Raw genomic sequence first — 20,931 nt, 5'->3', positions numbered from 1 at the left:
ACCTTCCACCTCCTCCCATGCCCACACCGTGCAAAATTGGTGATGCAGGCAGCACTTCAATGGAGTAACCACCGCTTGTCACCGGGACAAGCAGTGGCAAGTAACTTCAGTGGGCAAGCTGGGGAGATTTCCTTCACTGGGTTGGAAGGAGCAACCCTCAAACAGTACATCCCTAAGCATATGGGAGTTTCAGCACATTTTGGATATTCCCATCCAGCCATTAGCTGGGGAGATACACTTAACAGAGCTGTTAGTTTTTCACTTGTCTCTTATTACTGAACATTTGTGACTGTGTATAGGGAGTAGGGCCCTGGAGAAATGGGGTCGTGGGAGAAGATACTGAACAGCTTTTTCCTGCCTCCTCTGTGTATTTAAAATTTGTGAAACCAAAGAAAGCTTCCACTTTTTTTTTTTTTTTTTTTTTTTCCTCTGGTAGATGAAGCGTTCCACAAACCCCAGGGAAGGCACAGCCACTCACAGTGAAATTATTCCACAGGGCAGGTCCGCAGTTACCTGCTGTGCCTCACTCCAGAGCAGGGGTTGGAAAACACGGGTGGGATCAGAGGCACTGCTGCTTCCAGCTGCTCTTGTGTTACGCGAAAATGTTATTGCTTTGAAAAATATTGTTTCTAAATGAGCGGGGTTTTTTTCCAGCTTCAGCCCACACTGCCACGTCCCCCCACTCCTTCCAGATGACGGCACCGAGCCGCGGGTGGTCCCCGCGCGGGGCACGGCCCCGGCCGGTCTCTGTCCGACCCCGGGCTCCCCGCAGGCAGCGGGTGGGCCTGCTGACCTTCACATCCCCCACGCACCGAAATTCTGCTGAGCCCGGCCATTTCCACATCTGCCTGAATTTCAGCCGGGTTTTGCTGACTTTCCCTGTGCCGCCACCGGCGCGGGCGTGCCGTGGGCGAGCGAGCGAGCGAGTGAGTGACACGCAGGGACATCGCTCCGCGGGGCGCCCATCCTGCGGGACACGCGGGGGGCCCGGCGGCGCGCTGGCTGCGGGGGCAAGAGCCGGGGCACAGGGGGACGGGTTCCTGCCAGGGCTGCCTCCACAGGGGAGCGAAGCGCAGCGCGGGCCGTTCCCCCGGGGAGCCCCGCAGCAACCGGCGCACGGCCCGCACCGAGCGGCCGCAGCTCGCCAGGGCCGGCCCGGCAGAAGGCGGCCCTCACAGCCGGGACCGACGGCTCGGCTCACCCCACCCACAAACCGCCCTCCCGCCCTCCTATTGGTCGCTTCCCTCACAGGGGGCGTGGCGGAATTACACGTCACGGAATGAGCGCTCGCTGATTGGTGAAAGTGGCGGCGGGCGGCCCCGCCCCCGCGGTCCCACGCGCGGCCGGGCCCGCCCGGCGGGTACATTGTGCGCGGGGCCGCGCCGGGCCCGCTCCGCGCTCGCTCCGCGCTCCAGCGCCGATCTCTGCGTCCCTGCCACCCCGCGCTGGGGGCTTCGCTGCTCACGGGGATTTCGGCTCGGCCAAGCGACGGTGAGTGTTTTCCCCCCAGATCTGGGCAGATCCCCTCCGGGCACTGGGCTTGCTGGGGTTCTGAGCCGCGGGGGCGGGGATGTGCCGGCCCCCGACGGGAGGGACCCTGCGTGCTGCCCCCGGGACCGGCCCGGGGCTCGCTGGGGCTTTGGAGCATTGTGTTCCATAGGCAGGAAGCGGCAGGAAAAGGTATAGGGTGAGGAAGGTCTTTTCACTTCTAAAGCAAAAAAAAAAAAAAAAAAAAAAAAAAAATCAATAAATATGAAACCAGCTATTAATTTCATGAATTAGAAAGTCAGGTAACATTGCTTTTTGCTTTGCTTTTTTTCCTTCTCCTCTTTCGTCTCTATATATGTATATCTCAAAACTGTGCTCCAAGGGAGACAACTTCCATGGCCTCTGATGAAATCAGTATTAAATCAGTTTGAACAAGCCTGTCTAGAGAAGTGAGCGGGTTTGTGTGAGTGACTGAGCTGAGCTGACAGAGGAGAAAAATAGTTCTTCCTCCTCTTCCTGTCCTCACAGGCCCCTTTGCATTTAAAAAAGTTAAAAGCCTGCTTGGTAGTTGGGTTTCCTAAATTTGTTTTGTCTTTATTTTCTTTATCTCTCCACTTGTGATTGTTGGGGTAGGGGGCTTAGACCAGCCAGACCAGTGCTTGGAAAATCTGCCCTCAGCTTTGCATAGGCAGACAGCTGAATGTCTCATACTATTCCAGTGGAGAGTCCAAGTGTCATGACTGCTCTGTTTTCCTTTCCTGGCAATCTCTGCCTGTGCTCTCTTGTGATCTGCTGGAGTGATTTCCTCAGCCAGGGTGCTGTGGGATTTTGTAGCCTTCCTCCAAAAGTACCTCTTCCTCTCCAGGACAGATCCAGCACCACAAGAAAAAAACAAGCAGCTCTGCAACCTTTATACTTTGACAATTTCCCATGTTTTTCCTTCTTCCTTCCTGCATCTTGTGACACTTGTTTTTATTGAAGTTACCTTAGGAGCAACCCGAGATGTGTAACACAGCCCATGTGTTCTGGTGGTGGCCAGCTGCTGCTGTTGGCTCAGCTGCCCTGGTGACAGTCTCCATCCAGAGTTCTGAGCTCTCTGCTTTCTCATCTCTGCTCCTGAGTTCTCCTCTGTGTTCTGCTCTCTGTCCATCTCTCAAACAGTCTGGCTCCTTAATGCTATAGGATCCTTTCTGGGGCCTCTCTGTTTTCCTGTCTTGTTTTCTGCTGCGAATCAAATCTTATCTGAAAACATATTTTGTCTCTTTTGTGTCTTTAACCCCAGCCATCTGCTCTGGCTTATCTTTGTGATAAGCCCAAGTAAAGCACTTGGGGAGGAGGCTTAGGTGGAAGTCTGCTCTGCAGCAGGAAGGTGTGGGGTGGCACAAGATTCTCAAAAGCAGAGTGAAAATTGCTGCAGAATTGCACCATAATGTGGAGATGGGAGACTGTAAGCAGCTTCAGCACTGAAGAACTTAAATTTCCCATTCCTTTCTTGTTCATTTTCTCAAGTATTTCAGGATTGTTATCTGAAGTCCTCCTGCCTCAGCATGTGTGCAGAGTGTGGTATCCTCTTGTGCTGTGTTTGGGGCAGGCTCAAGTAACTCAAGCAGGGAGGTTGGTGTCTCAGATGTTCTTTTGAGTTCAGGCCAGTTGAAGATGGTTTGACTGAAGGAACAAGGCAAAATAAATTTGTGAAGGCAACAGCTTGGGGACAGATGACAAGATATTGCATAGCATGTATTCCAAGTGTGTGAAAATGAGCATGAGTCTGATCCATAAGGTGGTTCTTCTGGCTCTGGAGGGAGTGCTGGACTTGGTCTGGTATGGAGATAAGGTGTGTGTGTGCACGCATATCTGTGTGTACATATGCACATGTGAATTATGATAGCATTTTTGTTCCTATGGCAGTGACCAATCGTTTTCAAAGTCTGTAGGAGTTCAGGTCCTTCTTAGCAGACAGGGGAAGTTTTAGGCAATGTTTAGGAGGTGGAGGAGTGAAACAGGAAGGGCAGGATGTGGCCATCCGTGGAGGTGGGAGAGGACAGGCAGGGTTGCGAGGTGCGGATGGAGATGGCAGCATTACAAAAGAGCATTGAGCAGTGCCTTGGCTTGGCCCTGAGCAGGTGGGGCAGGACAGGCAGAGCTGGCCCAGGGTGGCCGTGGCAGCCACGCTGTGCTCAGGGACTGTGGAAGGGGCAGCTTTGGAGCCCTGTCAGCACTAGACAGGAGGGCTGGATTTACACCCCTCTTCCACCTGCTGTAGTTGAATTGCAGTGAGTGGAGCTGGCATTGCTGAAAGCAGTGGTTGCAGGGATGCTGGCTGGGAAGCATTTAGCTGTAACAAGCCACCCCAAGCCCCCTGGCCTGACCTTTAACCACCATCACATCGCTCTGTCTTGGCTTATCAGCTTTATATCCCTGCAGTGACTATTAGTATCACTCCAGCCAGAACAGACAGCTCTGTCTTTCCCCCATTACTTGAGCCTGGGAATGCTGCATGTCCCATAACCACTGTCTACTTGCTGACCATTAGGCTTTGCAAAGACTACCAGTTTTATATGATAGCCTGTCACATTGTGGTGAGGCAAATTTATTACTGTACCACACTGGCAATCACTCTGGTCTGCTTGCAGTGTGTGCAGGATGCCTGGGGCAGCCTGGGCTGCTGCAGGGATGCCACAGTGGCGCAGAACTTGCAAGCTGAATGCATGGTTTGATGCTGTGTGAGTACCAAAATGGAAAAATCAGAGGTTTTTTGTTCCTTCTGTCCAGAGCCAGAGGGCAATAAGCAATGCCCTGTCTTGCAGCCCGAGATCCTTCAATATCTGCCGATGCCTTGCATTCCAGTTGGGAATGGAAGTCCCCCGTACCCAGCAGCAGGAGGGGCTAATCCATTCAGGAGGCGTGAGGGCCTCCCATCTCCATGGCTCTGAACTCCAGCCAGAATTGCAAATGAGCAAACCAAACCTGGCAGTTGTACCATGATCTCCTGCCTGGCAGGGGAGTGGGGAAGGCAAAACAAAACTCCAGCTTAACTGGCCAGGCCCAAAATTGAAATCCTGCCCTGACAGCAGGCAGGCAGACAGACCTGTTTGGTGTGAGCATCCGTGACAGGGCTTTTGGTCAGCCAGACCACTGGAGCACTCAGCTCTGCCAGCCTCAGAGCTGGGAGAGTGGGAGGATCTGAATAAGATCTCTGGAGTCAGCAGCTGCTGTGGTTATTCTGGCATTAATTTGATGTATACCACATCTCATCTCCTAAACTCTCCCTGGGAAGTGGCATGTGGTTCCTCTGTGTTTGAAGTACCAAAGGCCTTTTGCCTTTGCAGCACATTAGCAAGTTTGGCTTGCTTGAAAAGGACTTTATCCTGCCCAGATGGGGCTGGGGTAGGTACTGCAATTAAGTAGACTGTTTCCATTCTGGAACCTTTTTGGTATAATTTGGAAGAGGGGATTGTGAACTCGCTTGCCTCCTCTGCAGCCCCCCATTCACCTTGCAAAGCGCCTGTGATTGATCTGGCAGAATGGGGTGTATTCACAAGCAGAGCTGGAGGGCAGCAGGAAGGACAAAACCCCACCACAGGCTCTGAAATGAATCACAGGCTCTGAAAAGATCCGCTGGGGTTAAGGCGTAGCAATGAAAAGCTATTGTCTGGAGCCTGGACTGTGGCTAAAAGCATTATTTATCCCAATTTGGGTAGTGGTTGTAGGAGGGCGTGGTATTCCCAGGAGCAGCAAAGCCAGTGTGCTTAGTGGTGAACATGAGCTTTATTTGATTGTGTCACAGGTCGCTCAAGAAGCTTTTTGGATATCTCAGCTGCAGAGTAGCAAGTCCAGTACCTGATTTGCAAATAGAACTGCATGAATTGCATGCAAAGAGGATTTCCTACAGGTATTTTTATTGGGGTTGGAGCACAGTTTCCTTTGACTCAAATGAGTGCATGTCATAGATTCGAGGCACTACAGCTCCTTTTACCAGTGCTTTTGTGAGGCAAAACAAGAATCTCACTAATTGGTTCAGCTTGGCAATAATGTTCTGATTTTCTCTCAACTAAGTGGCATTTAGTAAATTCTTGTGGTGGCTGTAGGCTCAGAGTGGGGCATGGGTTTAAAGGGAGGAATGGTGGGTACTGCTGAGGATGGGATATGAGAATATGAGTGGGATATGAAACTCAGACTGAGTTTCTGAGACTGAATTTCAGAATGTTCAGATATGTACCCGGATCTTCTCCAGACAATCTGATTCCTGGAGCCTACAGAATTGGGCTTGGAAAACCTCCCAGTTTCTGTCTGAGCCAACAGAAGGAGCCTTTCACATGGTCTCTCTGTTTTCTGTCTAGGATGTACAGGCTAGACTAGGAAGTGAGAAAATGAGAAGAAATGATAAGGATGCTTCCCATTCTCAAAGGTTGGGGCAGGATCAAAAATTCTGCACTGGGGGGATGGAGTCAGCTGCCTTTCCTTTGTTTGCCTATTTGCAAATCTGGTGAAACATCAAGAGTTTGTCAGGAAGGGTAAATCCAGAGTGATACCCTCTGATTCACAGCAGTTACGTTGTCTGAATTCCAGCCTGCAAAATCCCAGTTGCATCTTTGCTGTGTTAGTCATCCTGAAGAGAACAGGAACAAATTTGGCTGACACAGGCAAACCACTAAATTCACTGGAATGGCTGGAGATGAACCCAACCTGTAAGGGAGCAAAGTCTGCATGCAGGCACACTGTGGACAGAGCAGAGGGCATGCCTGGGAGATGATGTAGTGAAGGTCCCGTGCTGCCCGCCTGGCAGCAGCCCAAGCTCCACACTCAGCAAGTGTGGTGCTGCACTAAATGCCAGGTGCAATTTTAATTCCTTTCATCTCAAGCACTCTTGACAGAAGAGCATTATTAGTGTTGAGCATTTCAAGCAGCTCCAAGCTGTGTGCCTGATAGTCTGTTGTGTTATGCAAGGACAGGAAAATCATCAGAAAACATCTTCACATTTGTTCCTTCCCCTTTCTTGTTTTTTGTGTCTCTCCCCCACCATCCTTTCCTGTTTTCTTTTGGTTTTTTCTGCTTTTGAAGCTCAAGCTGCCTCTGAGTACGTGAATGCCTGCATGTAACAGATCCCCTTGCTCAAACCTTTTGATGGTCTCCAGTGCTGGGAAATTGCATCTGAAACACAGCTGTATCTGGCTCTGTGTTTGACAGCGTGTTGCCTCACTGCTCTTTCTCCTAAGCAGTTTTGCAAGGAGCTCTTCCCTGTGAAGACAACACAGTAGGTGACTTTTCTATTTCTACTTTGCTACTCTCTGCAGTAAAAAGGGAGAAATTGGTTCTATAGCAGTAATTTTGGCCTGGGATAATGCTGCTGGTCTAAGCACCAGGTGGTGGAATCCATGAGAGCACTGGAAAGGTACAGATATTTGGGATGAGGGAGCAGGCACATTACTAATTAAAAGAGAATTGATGCCACCGCTTTCAGAGAGAAGTTAAACTTTGACTGAGTTTAAGACAGTGTTTCACCCGACAGGGTTGATATTGTGAGATGGAGAGCAAATAAAGATGAATCTTATGCCGGCTGTCTCTGGCCATTCCAGGTGGGTCTGCTCTGATTTGGAAGGAGTGTCTGTATGTTGTAGTACAGCCCATGCATACAGGGCCCATATGGCTTCTTGGGAATTAAACTCTGCTGTAGTTTGAGCAGCTTCATCCAGGTCTTCTGAGCTGAGCCAGCAAGGAACCTTCCTCCTTATTTATTTACTTATTTACAGCTTTAAATAGTTCATGGTTGAGTGGAGCAAAAAGAAATGTGTTCTGCTTGCTGCTTCTCTCATGGGCAAAACAGAAAGTGCCAGTTTTGGATCATGGGATTTGGGGCCTTTGTTGGTGTTTAGCCAGCCTTATGATCTTGGGAGAGCATTCATAAATCCTGTGGTTTTGCTCTTCTAAGCAGAATTTATTCTTGATTCCCTGAAGTCCCACTGGGGAGCATATTAATCACTCTCAAATCTTGTCCTCTTGAAAGCAAGCAGGATCTCAGCTGGTGATTCCCTGCAGGTAGTGAATGAAATTGGAGATTTGTGGAGAGCTCCTTGGTTTGAGATTGAGGGGGAACCCCAAGCCTGGCTAATTATAGTTCATGTATCAATAGCCTTCCTGAGCTGTCCTCTCACATGCAGTTCTTTTGTGACTGGGGACAGGGCCTGATACAGCTTCAAAGTATCTGTCTAAGAGGCACTTGGATTTTTGAAGAGGTGGTAGAGTGTCTCCTGAGGTTCTCCTAAAGGACCATTCCGCAGGGCTCTGGAAGGGTGACCCATCATCCTGGGAGGGAAAGTCCTCTCTGGAGTGTGATTTGTAGGAAGCAAAAGGCACCCGGACAGGAGAGCTGTGGTTCTTCATGTGGGGAGTTTGGCCAGCTCTCTGCTTTTGTTTTTCCCCTTGTTCTCTTTGCAAGCTTTGTCCTGTCCAGAGAGACTGCTGGGGCGTTTTCTTCATGAGCTGAGATTTGAGGGGTCTTTTTTTCTTGAGCCAACTCCTTCCCTCTTTCAGGATTGCTGTCTGCCCTGTCTGGATGAGGGGAAGGATTTTCAAAGCAACCTTATCTTGCTCTGCTGGAAAAAACCTGTCTTTCCCATCCTGGCTGCACAAAGGCTGCAGACAGCCAGGGGAATACTTCAGCCAGCAGACAGCATTGGATAGCTGTCAAAAAGCTGATGCCCCTCTGCCCTCATCCATATGGAAGAAGGATTATTATCTGCCTCTGTGTGCAGTAAGATCCCTTTAAAAGGTTATGCAGTAGATACTTATTTTTTCAATAACTGCCTTTCGAGGGAAAAGAAATGAATGCAGCGTGGAGAAATTCAAGCCCCAGTTTGTTCAGGTCGTGCCTTCTGCTGTTCCCATTGACATGGCTGTTCCACAGCAGCTTCCTGCATGATGGAAGATACAGCTGGGAGCTCTGATAACCCCCAGGCTCTCACAGAGCAGGTGGGAGCTTGGCAAGGGCCACTGACAGGTTGCTTTGTGTGAAGTACTCCTCATTCAGAGTGGTTCTGCTTTTTCTGTTTAGCTCAGTAGTTGGGTGAGGGAGAAAGGAGTGTGGTAGGGCCCAAGTTGTGCTCTGCATGCATCTGCTTCAGAGAAGTGCACATGTCACAGGTCCAGCCTGCTCATGGCTGAAGTTAAACATGGCTCAAATCGAAGCACTTCTGTGCACATCGTGAAACTGTAGAAGACACTTTGCCTACAGGCTTCTGAGGTTTGTCAGCTGCAACATTTTGGAAGAAACCTGCCAGATGAAGAAGCTGCTGCCTGCAGTTTCTGTCTGATATGGGTGAGATGATGCCACGGTCTCTGGTAGACTGAGGCATGCAGTGAGGGGAGGTTATGAGGGGAAGGATTAGTGTCTGCCACTTTGCTGCTTGTGCCCAGCTATGGCAGGATCCAGGAAGCCCTCAGAAAAACTGGCTGTTACTGAAAACCACAAGCAAGGCTTTCTGGTGAGATGGCTGCACCCCAGAGTTCAGGGGCTGCTTTAGTTTCAGTTTAATGGTCTGTCTAGCCCTGCTTGTCTGTGACCGGTGACAGCCAGTGTCATAACCCCACTCAGGAGAGGCCAAGTGAAGGGGCTGTCACTGTGGCCTCTTCAGCTATCAGAATTCCAGCTGTGCTGGGAGTCAGTTGGTGCCTGTAGTGAACATGATAGAAAGAGCAGTGCTGGGAACTGGACTGCCAATTTATTCCCTGGATATTTTTCAATACATGTAAGATAAAAATATTATTTGCCTCCAAGTTCTCTGGGATAGATATTTGATGCTGGAAGCCTGAGATTTGAAATATATATGTGTGTGTGTGTGTGCACATGTGTGATATATGTATGTGTCCTTTTGTGTGTGTATGTATATATAAAAAATGGCATTGCTGCAGCTTTTATATAGACATTTCAATTTCTAAATTACTTGCTCCTTCCACTCTGAGTAGGTGCTTTTAATCTTAGTGTCAGAAAAATCATTGCTGCCTTTCTGCAGTCTCTGTGTTTGTTTCCATAGCTATCCTATATAAATTGCTTCTTTTTTTTTGTGCATAAGCAAATCAAAGGTTAACACTAAATAGTTGACCTGAGCTGTGAGAAAAGAAAGTCGTAGCAGTGGCAGGGTGGTTTCTGAGGTTGTAGGAATAGGAACCAAATCAATAGCTTTTAGCAGGCTCATAAATGTTTCATTTGTATTCCTCACTTCGGCATTGACATGGGATTCCAAATAACCCCTTAAATTAGTGTTGTTCCTACGCTGGGTGTAGATGTTGGAAACATTTCCTTCAGATGCACTTCATAGTGCTGTTCCGTAATGGCATTTTCCTTCCCGTTTTGGAGCCCTGGTTCTGCACAGCCTCCAGTCACGAGTGAAATGAGCTTGTCAGCCTCTATCCCAGGCTGCCAGAGTTTAGGCCATGGATATGGACATATCCCACCTGACTACCCACATCAGTGTTCCTGCCCTCACTCGGAGGCTGAGCAGGACTTGTGGCTGCTTGGGCAAGCTGTTGTTTCTGCATGGAGAAGCACAGGGACTTCTCCCTGGACTGTGACACAGCCCTGAGGAATGAGTGAGGCCTTGAGAAGACCAACCACAATAACTCTTGACAGCGGGTGGGGAAGGAGCAGCATGCCCACAGCTGTTTGTCTAATTCAGACTCTCTTGGAGGTGCTGGAGAAGCAGGGGCAGGAAGCTCATGAGCAGAGCCTGAGTCAGGCAACTTATCTGGCCATCTGCCTCCTCCTGAGGTCATCCACCCATGGAGTGTGGGAGGGTTGAGCAGCTCCAGGTCACTGCCAGGTCAAGGCTGTGACCTGCCAGCAGCCTGGGAGTGTGGTGGCCATTCTCTCAGCATTTTGTGGTTTCCTCCAAGACCCCAGTGCTAGCCGGGGAGGACTGGGCTCGTCTGCGGATCTTGTGTTTGCAGGCTGGAGAGACCCTTGAGAAATCTCAGCTTGTGAAGAGCAAGTTTAAAAAATAACCCATCCAACCAACATTAACAAAAAGAACCCATCTAAAAAGCCTCCCCCAACTGCCTTGTCTAAACAATTCAGTGACTGGAGTGAAGGTTGACCCCATTTTGATTTTTTTCAGGTTCATTTTTCAAACCTTGGGACGAGTTCTGTATTAACTTTCTCCTGTAAGAGAGGGCTGTGCATGTGTGTCTGTCTGTCTGCTTTAGTTACATGGGAAGCAAAATACAGCTGGCTAAAGTATTTTGGAGTAAATTACTTGGATTTTATCATCTAGGTAGTATTAATTTGATTAGTCCAAAGGGGTTTTCTTCCACAGGCAAGGATTGGTATCAGGTAGCACTTAAGTGAAATAGTAGCTAATAAAAGCCTTGTGTTTGATTCTGCCTGTCTGGTAAAAAAACATTATTTATGTCTTTCTTTTGTCTTATTCTGAATAGAATCTGTCCTGAAAAATGTTTAAGTCACATGAGGTGTCTGGTGAGTTTTGTAATCAAAAAGTGCAACAAATGGGTTTGGTAAAATCAGTTCAAACTTTTGGCTTCTGCTGGTAATTAAATATTTTGTAAATAAAACCTGTAGCAGTTGCTTTTCCTAAACCTGCAGTAATCTACATGAAAATCAGAATCCAAACATAATTTCTGCTGAGCCAAGAACAGACCAATGCCCTTTATCCTGGATAGTCTGCTCTCTCTATACTGTTTTCTAAGGAAAAATAACTCTTCTGCGGTTTGCCAATACCCTCTGGGGCTGTTGAAACAATCTACACCAACTTTGGGGTTTGATTGCCTCACTTTGTTGCTCCTTTGTTGAAACCAAAGCAGAATTTCCCCCTTCACCCCACTCTGCTTTCTCACACTGCTCAGTCTGAGTTAAATTGTTTGGAGGATGCAAGGGTGCAGGAGCAGCCACGGAGCAGGAGCCACAGGGATGTCACCTGGAGCTTTGAGATCCACTGGCAGTGTACCAGGGTTGGATAACTAATGCATGTGTTCTCCATGCTTTATATCAGTCAGGACAAGGGAATAAGTTTCTCCATTTGTCTCCCTGCAGGCAAGAGCTGTGCCACCATGTCCGTCAGCGTCCACGAGAACCGTAAATCACGCACCAGCACCGGCTCCATGAACATCTTGCTTTTTCACAAGGCCTCCCACCCGGACTGCGTCCTGTCCCACCTGAACACCCTGCGCAAGCACTGCATGTTCACCGATGTCACCCTCTGGGCAGGGAACAGGTCGTTCCCGTGCCACCGGGCAGTGCTGGCTGCCTCCAGCAGGTACTTCGAGGCCATGTTCAGCAACGGCCTCCGGGAGAGCCTGGATGACGAGGTGAACTTCCATGACAGCCTCCACCCGGAGGTGCTGGAGCTGCTGCTGGACTTTGCTTACTCCTCTCGGATCATTATCAACGAGGAGAATGCTGAGTCCCTCCTGGAGGCTGGGGACATGCTGCAGTTCCACGATGTCCGAGATGCAGCTGCTGAGTTCCTGGAGAAGAACCTCTACCCTTCCAACTGCCTGGGCATGATGCTGCTCTCGGATGCTCATCAGTGCCGGCGGCTCTATGAGCTCTCCTGGAGGATGTGCCTGGTCAACTTTGAGACTGTTCACAAGAGTGAGGACTTCAACAATCTTTCCAAGGACACTTTGCTGGACCTCATCTCCAGTGATGAGCTGGAAATTGAGGATGAAGAAAAGGTCTTTAAGGCTGTCATGCAGTGGGTGAAATACGATCTGGATGAGCGGAAGGCTTATCTCCCAGAACTTCTGAGGAATGTTCGTCTGGCTTTGCTTCCTTCTGAATGCCTCAAGGAAGCCTTGGCTTGCGAAGACTTGATCATGGTGGATGAAAGGAACAAGCTTGTCCTGGATGAAGCTATTCAGTGCAAGAAGAAGATCCTTCAGAATGATGGGGTGGTCACCAGCCTCTGTGCCAGGCCTCGCAAAGCTGGGCACACCTTGCTGATCCTGGGAGGACAAACCTTCATGTGTGATAAGATCTACCAAGTGGATCACAAAGCAAAGGAAATAATTCCCAAAGCAGACCTGCCAAGTCCACGGAAGGAGTTTAGTGCCTGTGCCATTGGCTGCAAAGTGTACATCACTGGAGGCAGGGGCTCAGAGAACGGAGTCTCCAAAGATGTTTGGGTTTATGACACCGTGCATGAGGAATGGTCCAAAGCTGCCCCAATGTTAATCGCTCGGTTTGGGCATGGCTCAGCTGAATTGGAAAACTGCCTGTATGTGGTTGGTGGACACACTGCAGTAGCTGGAGTCTTCCCTGCGTCTCCTTCAGTTTCCTTGAAGCAAGTAGAGAAGTACGACCCCATATCCAACAAGTGGATGATGGTGGCTCCGTTGAGAGACGGAGTGAGCAACGCCGCGGTGGTGAGCGCCAGGCTGAAGCTCTTTGTCTTCGGTGGGACCAGCATCCACCGAGACATGGTATCCAAAGTCCAGTGCTACGATCCAGCTGAGAACCGATGGATGATCAAAGCCGAGTGCCCGCAGCCCTGGCGCTACACGGCGGCCGCTGTCCTGGGCAGCCAGATTTTCATCATGGGAGGAGACACAGAGTTCACGGCAGCCTCCGCCTACCGCTTCGACTGCGAGACGGACCAGTGGACACGCATCGGGGACATGACGGCCAAGCGCATGTCCTGCCACGCCCTGGCCTCGGGCAATAAACTCTATGTGGTAGGAGGGTACTTTGGCACTCAGAGGTGCAAAACGCTGGACTGCTATGACCCTATGTCAGACACGTGGAACTGTATCACCACGGTGCCTTACTCGCTCATCCCCACAGCTTTTGTCAGCACCTGGAAGCACTTGCCCTCGTGATGAGGGGCAGGGCCTGGGGGCTTGTTTCCAGGAGGTCAGTGAAGGTAAGGATCTCCTCCTCTTAAATTAAAAATTACCATCTTGCCTCAATTGTATCTCCACACACCATGCTGAAGCCACAGGTGCTCGTGAAGTAATTTTATAAGAAGGGAATGTTTAAAAGCGGGTTGTAGAGCCAGGAAAGAATAACCAGCTCAGCAGTGCTCTAGTCTTAAGTCTAGATAGTTACAAGCGTTCTCTTATTTCCAGATGATCCTCCCAGTATCTTAAGAGATACATCTGCGTAGATGGTTGGGGCTCCTCTCCCTCGGCTCCAAGGCAGCTGGATGTACCAGCCTCACCCTTCTGGTGGGGGGTGGATGGGCAGATGAGTCCACACCTGCTCTCACCATGGAATACATCCTGTTCCCATGCATTTAAGGGAGTTAAGGTTCCTAAAAACACTTGTGACTCCTGAGAGATACCAGGGCAACAAGTGCTTTGGAATGTCTTAGTAGTTTGATATTTTTGCTGATTTTCTGGGTGATGTATTTAGAACTGATGAATATGTAGGCAAGTGACCCTTGGAATGCCAGCAAATCCTGGTTCTCTTTTTATGCTCTCTATTTACATTTCAGTGGGTAGCAGAAGCAAAAGCGCAGAAGCCATGGTGCATTTGATGGTCTTGGTGTTTATTTATCATCCAAACAGTTGCTTGTTAAATCAGTACTTCTGAGACTTCTGTGTCAGACTTGAGTGGGAGGGAAGGGGTTTTGTAACCAGAAGAAGAATGTGTTTATCAGTGTTTTGGGTTGTGTGAGAATAAGAAAGTTGGTGGAAACCCATGATGTTGTGTCTCATTCTGGCGCTCCGGTTTTCTCTTGCTCAGGGAAGGTTCTCCTGCAGTGCCCCTGGGACAGGGTTTCTGGTTCCTCCTCTCTCCTCCCCAGTGGGGTGTTTTGTTGCCATTCTGGTTGTCAGTGTGGCTCCACAGGGCTCTGCATGTCCTCACCAACCTGTGCTGAGATGCAGCTGGCCTGGCAAAGCCCAAAAACTCTTCTGAACTTGCATTGTGAAAGCAGATAGTGATACAGGCAGCACTTAGATAGCATCACCTTCCCAGGAAGTCAGTAACACGTCTGCTAGCTCAGTGTGCAGGTTTCTCAGGGCCAGCAGCACACACAGCCCTGCTTTGGTGGTTGCAGCCTACATCCCAGCCAGCTGAAGGAGCTGGGAAACCCTCACTATGGGTGTGGGATTGACAAGCTTCACTTACAGTTTTATTTGGAAAGTGGGGACTGCGGGGAGGGAAATTCTTCCTCAGACTCATCAAAATCCACTTCACTTAATACAGGCAAGAAGGAATGCTGCCCAAACCCTCTAACACCCTCTCACTTCCCTGCTTTCCACTTGGTGTGGTTGGTGCACCTGGGAATCGCCCAGCGGGTGAAATTGCTGGCACCTCCCAGTGATCATCTTTTTTGATGCCAGATGGAAACCAAGGAGGAGTTCCTGGCACCTCAGCCAGGGATTAGCCCAACTCGACCACCTGCTTTTCTCAGGCGGGAAAAAAATCACCCAGGGCATTACTCTGGCCTTTGTGAAACAGCTGGTTTTTAACATGGGTTGGACCACCATGAGGACAGGGCAAGAGTGGAAAGGGTTAAAATGAGACCTTAAAGTGTTCTCAACACTGTAAGATAATGGCCTTTCCAAATTCTCCTCCTCAGGCGTTGCCTAGCATCTGTCACAGTGGCTCAGTAATCTAATTAACTGTCACTCGGCTATTAAATATTGCAGTGAAGACTGTGAGGACTCCATCATTTTCAGCTCAGGTCAATGGGGCCTCCCTTTAAGAGCCATCCTAGAGCTGACAGTTAATTTTCTCTGGTAGCAGATGCGTCTGAATATTAAAGCTCAACACCAGCCACATGGCTGGGAGTAGGAGTAGGGGGTAGTTTGAGATGGGAGTCGATTCCTCAGCCACTGAATAAGAAACAGTCATCAAAGTCACAGTGATGTTATTTTCCTTTTTCCTCCCTACTGTTTTTGGGTTGTTCAGACCTAGTAAATAGCTTTGTGGGGGTTGTATTGATACTTCTTTCCCCCCTGTAATTGGGAGCCTGACACAGGCACAGAAAACTAGAAACTGCAAATAAAACTGGTGAAAAGTCACTGTGTGAGGGTTTTATGTGCTTTTTTGGCTCTGCCTCCAGTCTTCGGTTAAAAGAACTATTTAAAATACATGCAAGCTCTTGCCAGAAAGAATGTCTGTCCACGTGGTTTTTCTAGAGTGGGTTTTTTTTTTTTTTTTCAGTAAGTTTTGTTTCATTTAGTGAGTGAATATCCCTGATGTGGACATGCTGCCCACACTGCAGCCAGCCACATCCCATGTGCCTGCCTTGCCTGTCCTGGCTGTGAAAAACTGGGCTTGGGAGCTGGGGTAACTGGCTGTAGGATCCTATGATCCAGTTCACCCCATTGTCCTATTGCAGGTCTGGCCAAGGGGTTTTTTGGTTTGCAGACCCCACCATGGAGAGGTCTCTGCTCAAACAGCTGATTTGGTCCTTATGGGATCCTTCTTCAAGTAGGGATGCTCAGAAGGCAGGCTGGCCAGCACCTGCCCAGTTTCCTATGGAACTGCCTGTCCTCACCTGGAAAAACTCAGGAGCAGAGCAAGGTGGGCTGGTGGAAAAAGACCTGGGCAACCACATGGCAGGAGACAGTACTTTGTCCTCATGGAAAAAACAACCTCCTGCCCATAAACTGGTCCCTGAAAACCAAATAGTCTGTCCTGACAAATGTTGGTCATAAACCACCCAGCCTGCTTTTCCCGTGAAGCATAAAACTGATCAGCTGGAAATGCTTCCTCGAGGGCACGGCCTTCGTCCTTCCCAGACAGAGCAGGGACACGTTTCAGCAGAGGTCCCAGCCCTGCTGCCAAGGAGGCCGTGTGACATTAATTTAGTGCTTATTGCCCACAGTTAATTCCAGGGATCAAGTGTGATTAGCAGTATGAAATGTGAAAGCCTCATCCCCTCCCACCCGAGGTGGTGGAGCCATAGGGGAGGCAAAACATGACAAATGAGCACTGGGCTGATAAAGACTCTGTGTTGATAAGGACCAGCACAGCCCAGCCCAGGGGAGGGTGGTGGGTGGTTTGTCACAGAGCTGTGCAGAGACAGTTGATGGGGACAACTCAACCCCTCCCCAGAGGTGACTTCAGACAGCACCAAGAACAGGTTCTCCAACCTGCCTGTCTCCACATTAAAGTGGCTTCTCCACACTATCTGTCCTATGTGACACTCTCATTTTCACGGGGCAGAGTCACAGATGGGTGTGATTTCAGATTTTATGGTCCAGCCAGGGAAGGTGAATTGGAAAGGGGAGTCACTGCATCCCTCTGTGCTGCCTCCTGAGCCTCAAATGCTCTCCTGAGGTGGAGATGTCGGAGTTCCCATCTGCAAACAAACACGACAACCCAAGCATCAAGGAGCCAGGGCTTCCCCTGCCCAGAAGTTTCTAATCAGATGATTTTTAGTTCTTACAGAACCCTCCTCACAGTGTTCACTGTAGGGAGCAGAGGCTGGTGGCTGGGCACTGCTCAGGGACTGATTCCTGGGGCACATCAGAAGCTCAGAGCTGATTTTTTGGTTTCCACTGGAGCTCCTTGGTGTGTGCTTAGTTCCTGTGAGGGCTGAGGGTGGCACCAGCAGCTGGTGCCTGCCTTTGCTGGGCACTGAGTGACTGAGGCTGAAGGGTTTTGAGGCTGTTCTGGCACCTGAAATCTGAACTTTGGCCCCAGAGCTCCTGCAAAGATTTAGGCCGCATGCCAGGCCCTGAGCTGTATTCCAACACTGCACTCACACTAGGAATTGGGTCAGTTCCATGGCTTTTCCTGGTTATTATATTTCCTGGTTATTATATTACAGCTTAGATAACAAGCCTTTTGCAAAGACACTTTTACAGCTGCCTGGTGTGGCTCCCACGTGCTTTCACCTTGCAGCATGCATCATTCCCAGCTCCATCCACGAAGCCCTGCTCGCCTTCCCATGCCAAGACCTGTGTACCTGCAAAGAATAGCCAAAAAAAACCAAAAACAACTCAGGATATCTCCTGTCTCCTAGAGGCTGCTGCTCACCTGTGTGCTGCTGGGGTGGGTGGTTGCTTGCAACCTGCTGGAATTCCTGGAACCGAGTCACAGCTGGTTTCTCCCGGTGGCTCCTAGGGAAATCCATTTGCATGTGTATAATAGGGAGGCCGGATAAACAGGGATTGCAGTTTTTCTGCTGCTGCTGCTCTTTCCATGTGGCTGGTTGTCTCTGAAGCCAGTTTATCAGGCAGTGTTGGAAGGGAGTGGCTGGCCTGGGGAGGAAAGTCGATGAAAATCAGGCTTTTCCTAACCCTGGGCAGATGGAAACATGTGCAGTCTGAGCTTGGCCCCAGACTGTATTAATCAACCCCTTGGAAATGTCAGTGATACGGATGTTTTTGGAGGAACCTGTGGAAAAAGAGAAAAAGGGTCTTTTTGTTTTGTCTGTTCCAGGTTTTGGGCCCTCCTCTCTGCCCTAAAAAAAAAAAGAGAGCGAAAACTTATCCCTCAATTTTTCATTCCCTTATCATGTCCACTGAAGTTTGCTACCTGGCTCTGAGCCCTCCCCAGCTGAAGACCCCCTCTCCTGTCCTGCACAAGCAAAGGACACCCCAATTCCTAAAGAAACCAGCTGCTTTCCACCTCCACCCACCTCAGGGAGTCGGGGTGGGGGTTACCCAGTGAGTGCCCTGTGTGGGCTGAGCTGAGCATCACACCAGTTAATGAGCTTTCTGTTTCCTTCCCCAGATGCCAGAGTCACATCCATGTCCCCTCTCTTGCGGCTGGAGCCATCACAGTGACCGAGAGCCTCCTGTCCTCCCGCACAGGACTCCGAGGCAACTTCCACATCCCTTCCTGACACCAGGAGTGGGAGGCACAGCTGAAGCCCCACCGCCAGCATCACACCAGGGGGTCACCAAGGGCTACCCAGCCCCACCACTGGTCACTGTGCAGGGATGGAGCCGAGAGCACTGCCTTGCTGGGCTGGGCACAGGGATGGCTTTGTGGGCTCCTCTGGACCAATAGGGCTGTGGAGGTGGAGGCTGCATCCCTCAGCAAACATGGCTGGGTAGCCCTTTTTGTTACTCAGCTGGGGGGGTTAAGAGATATTAATATGTTTTTCTCTAAGGCAGTGAACTTGCCGTTGGCAGTACTTGCTGCTTGGGTGACTTGGAAGTGTTTGTTAAAGGGAATAAGGTGAGAGCATCTGGCTCTCCCCATCCTCTGGTTATTTCATAGAGACAAAGGCTATTGAAATATTAAAACATAGGAGCTTGGGATGGCTGCCAGCAGCACCACGTACTGTGACAAAACAGGGCAGATGCCTTTTGGTTTGTACTTTGGGCCTTTTAAATTTTTTTCCCCTCTTTCTTCTCTGCTCTGATTTGGTCAGAGGCCGGGTAGCTCCCCACACACAGCTGCTGGGAAGAGCACAGGGCTCTGTTAGTGTGCCAAGGCAGCAGCACCACTGCCGAGATATTCCCCAGATAAAGCCCACTGCATGCTCAGAGCCGGTCTGCTGAGCTTCCCTGCGCGTGGGTGAGGCTCTCATTAGCAAAGGAGCAGAAAAAAGGGTGCAGTGGGGAACGCTCATGCCTTGGGAAGGGGCAACTTGGCTCCAGCAAGGCCTCGGAGGGAGAGCAAGAGGATTAGGGTAGCATTGCAGGGTGGGCTGGGGAGAGATCCCCCTCCTTCCTGCTGCACCCCACACCCTGGCTTCCCCCTGGAGAGATGTGAGCATTTCTGACGGCGTGGTGCCTGCCAGCGGCTGGGCTGAGGCTGCCCCAGGTTATCCACGCACGCTGGCTGCCAACTGTGTTTGGGATTATGCATCCAAGAGCTGTCAGCCCGAGCCATTCCTCATTTTGCTGTGGAGGAAGGCACGTGGATTTCAGCTGTCAGTACAGGGATGCAGCTCCTGACTGGCCACTGCCGAGGACTGGTCCTGCACTGCCCCAGCATCCTGCTTCCCTGCACAGCAGATCTCCAGCTTCTCCAGGCTTGCCTCTCTCCCCTGGATGAGGCTGGGCTGTAGCCTGGCCAGCTGAATGATGCAATGCCATGAAAAGCCTTGACACAGCTTCAAACAGCAGAGGTCTTTTTGGAGCAGTGGGTGCCGTCACTGCCGGGAAGAACACACGTTCCGCACAGCCAGTCTGCCATGAGCTGCATGACGTTTATTTACATCTTCTAGGCTTTTTTCTTTTTTTTTTTTTTTCCCCTTCAGCTGCTTGTGAACTTTAATAAAAATGATGATCTGGGAAACTGTTTGTGTGTTTTTCACAGGAGTCTTCATTCAAAAGTTGGATTTAGGTCTAATAACAGGGCCGAGGACTAATAACAGGGTTGGCGCTCCGTGGGGTGGTTCACAAACAGTCTCCAAAGCAACCAACCCAGCTGTAATTATTATTGCTTCAGTGCTTGGGAAACTGAGGCACAATGTCAAGTGTCTTGTCCAAGGTTAATGGTAGATCTGGGAATTAAATCCAGGGCTCCTCATGTCCTGGGGACATCATGTGGCTCTCTGTTCTACAGCTGCTCTCACTCAGCTCATCCATGCCATGGTTTCAGAACTTGCAAGTCTGCAGTTCTAATAGCACCTGCCAAATAGGTTGAGAGGCCCAGCGCAGACACAGCCATACTCCTGCAGGGAAAGCCAGTAATTTCTAAGGAAGACAAGAAGAATTCATGCTTCTGTTTTCCTTATTTGCCTTCTCTTGGCTGCTGCAGCTCCCAAGAAAGGGGCCTTTAGACAGGAGAGATGCACTTTCCAGCTGGAGCTCCTTTCCACGCTCCTCTTCGTGTGCATCTCTCCCCATCCCAGAGGAGCACACAGAGGCACAGGGAGATGAGTGCTCTGGGAACACTCTGGGAGGGTTTTCCCTCCCTACAAGACCAGCAGCTCCAGCTGTGCTCAGGGCTGGGATTGTGGGAGCATTGCTCAGAGCAGCGAATCGGCACCAGGCAAATGCCTCCTCCTTTTGTAGCAGGGGCTGTTTGGCTTGGGAAGCAAAACTTCCTATGGGTGTTAGGGTCTCAAAGGGATTTGGAGCCTGATTTTCTGAGCTGCAAAGGAAACGGAACCTGTCCCCTTGCCTGCAGGAGCTGGGTGGGCAGCAGCATTAGCTGACGTGAGCTGGGTAGATATGAGTGTAAGGCTCCACAGAAAAAGCTCATTAAAGACCCCTTTGGGAAACCAATTCAGGGTAGAAATTACTGTTTGATGAGCAGGAGAGGGGGAAAAAAGGAGGGGGGGAGGTGAATGAAATCCCCTATAGTTTTGTTGATTCAGGTTTTATATGCGACTCTGGGACTTTAAATAGCAGCTGGGGAGGCTTTGCAATAGGCTTGCTTTGATATGAGCCATGCAGGGACCTGCTCTTTTGTATTTATTCTGGAGCTTGCCTGAGAGACAATTCAAAAGCAATCAGCAGCTGCTGTGACAGCAGCGACCTGTTGCTATGGAATTAGAAATAATGAGAAATACAAAGGTTTCTTGGTTAGCAGCAACAGAATAAGAGGGGGAGCAGGAGATAGGAGTG

At 49.9% G+C, this 20,931-nt stretch overlaps 1 protein-coding gene across 3 annotated transcripts; it reads left to right on the top strand.

The window, feature by feature from the left end:
* The first annotated feature begins 1,342 nt into the window (after positions 1 to 1,342).
* On the top strand, positions 1,343 to 19,645 carry KLHL25 (kelch like family member 25). 3 transcript variants are annotated; one of them, XM_041469110.1, is made up of 5 exons: positions 1,343 to 1,491; positions 5,276 to 5,380; positions 6,550 to 6,742; positions 11,531 to 13,361; positions 18,137 to 19,645. In XM_041469110.1, the coding sequence occupies exon 4, from the start codon at positions 11,548 to 11,550 to the stop codon at positions 13,315 to 13,317; it is 1,770 nt and encodes a 589-aa protein (XP_041325044.1). In that variant the 5' UTR covers positions 1,343 to 1,491; positions 5,276 to 5,380; positions 6,550 to 6,742; positions 11,531 to 11,547; the 3' UTR covers positions 13,318 to 13,361; positions 18,137 to 19,645. The 3 variants fall into 3 exon arrangements, with proteins under 3 accessions (XP_041325044.1, XP_041325042.1, XP_041325043.1); XM_041469108.1 differs by lacking the exon at positions 6,550 to 6,742; XM_041469109.1 differs by lacking the exons at positions 5,276 to 5,380; positions 6,550 to 6,742.
* The last annotated feature ends 1,286 nt before the right edge of the window (positions 19,646 to 20,931 follow it).

This window comes from Pyrgilauda ruficollis, unplaced genomic scaffold (assembly GCF_017590135.1).
Source record: "Pyrgilauda ruficollis isolate IOZ18807 unplaced genomic scaffold, ASM1759013v1 scaffold23, whole genome shotgun sequence".
Classification (NCBI taxonomy): domain Eukaryota; kingdom Metazoa; phylum Chordata; class Aves; order Passeriformes; family Passeridae; genus Pyrgilauda; species Pyrgilauda ruficollis.
This window is presented reverse-complemented; position numbering and strand designations above follow the sequence as displayed.

Coding starts and splice junctions, on each gene's coding strand:
- KLHL25 (XM_041469108.1), top strand. CDS start 5,350: ATGAATTGCATGCAAAGAGGATTTCCTACAG. Junction 5,381..11,530: donor GCAAAGAGGATTTCCTACAG/GTATTTTTATTG, acceptor GTCTCCCTGCAG/GCAAGAGCTGTGCCACCATG.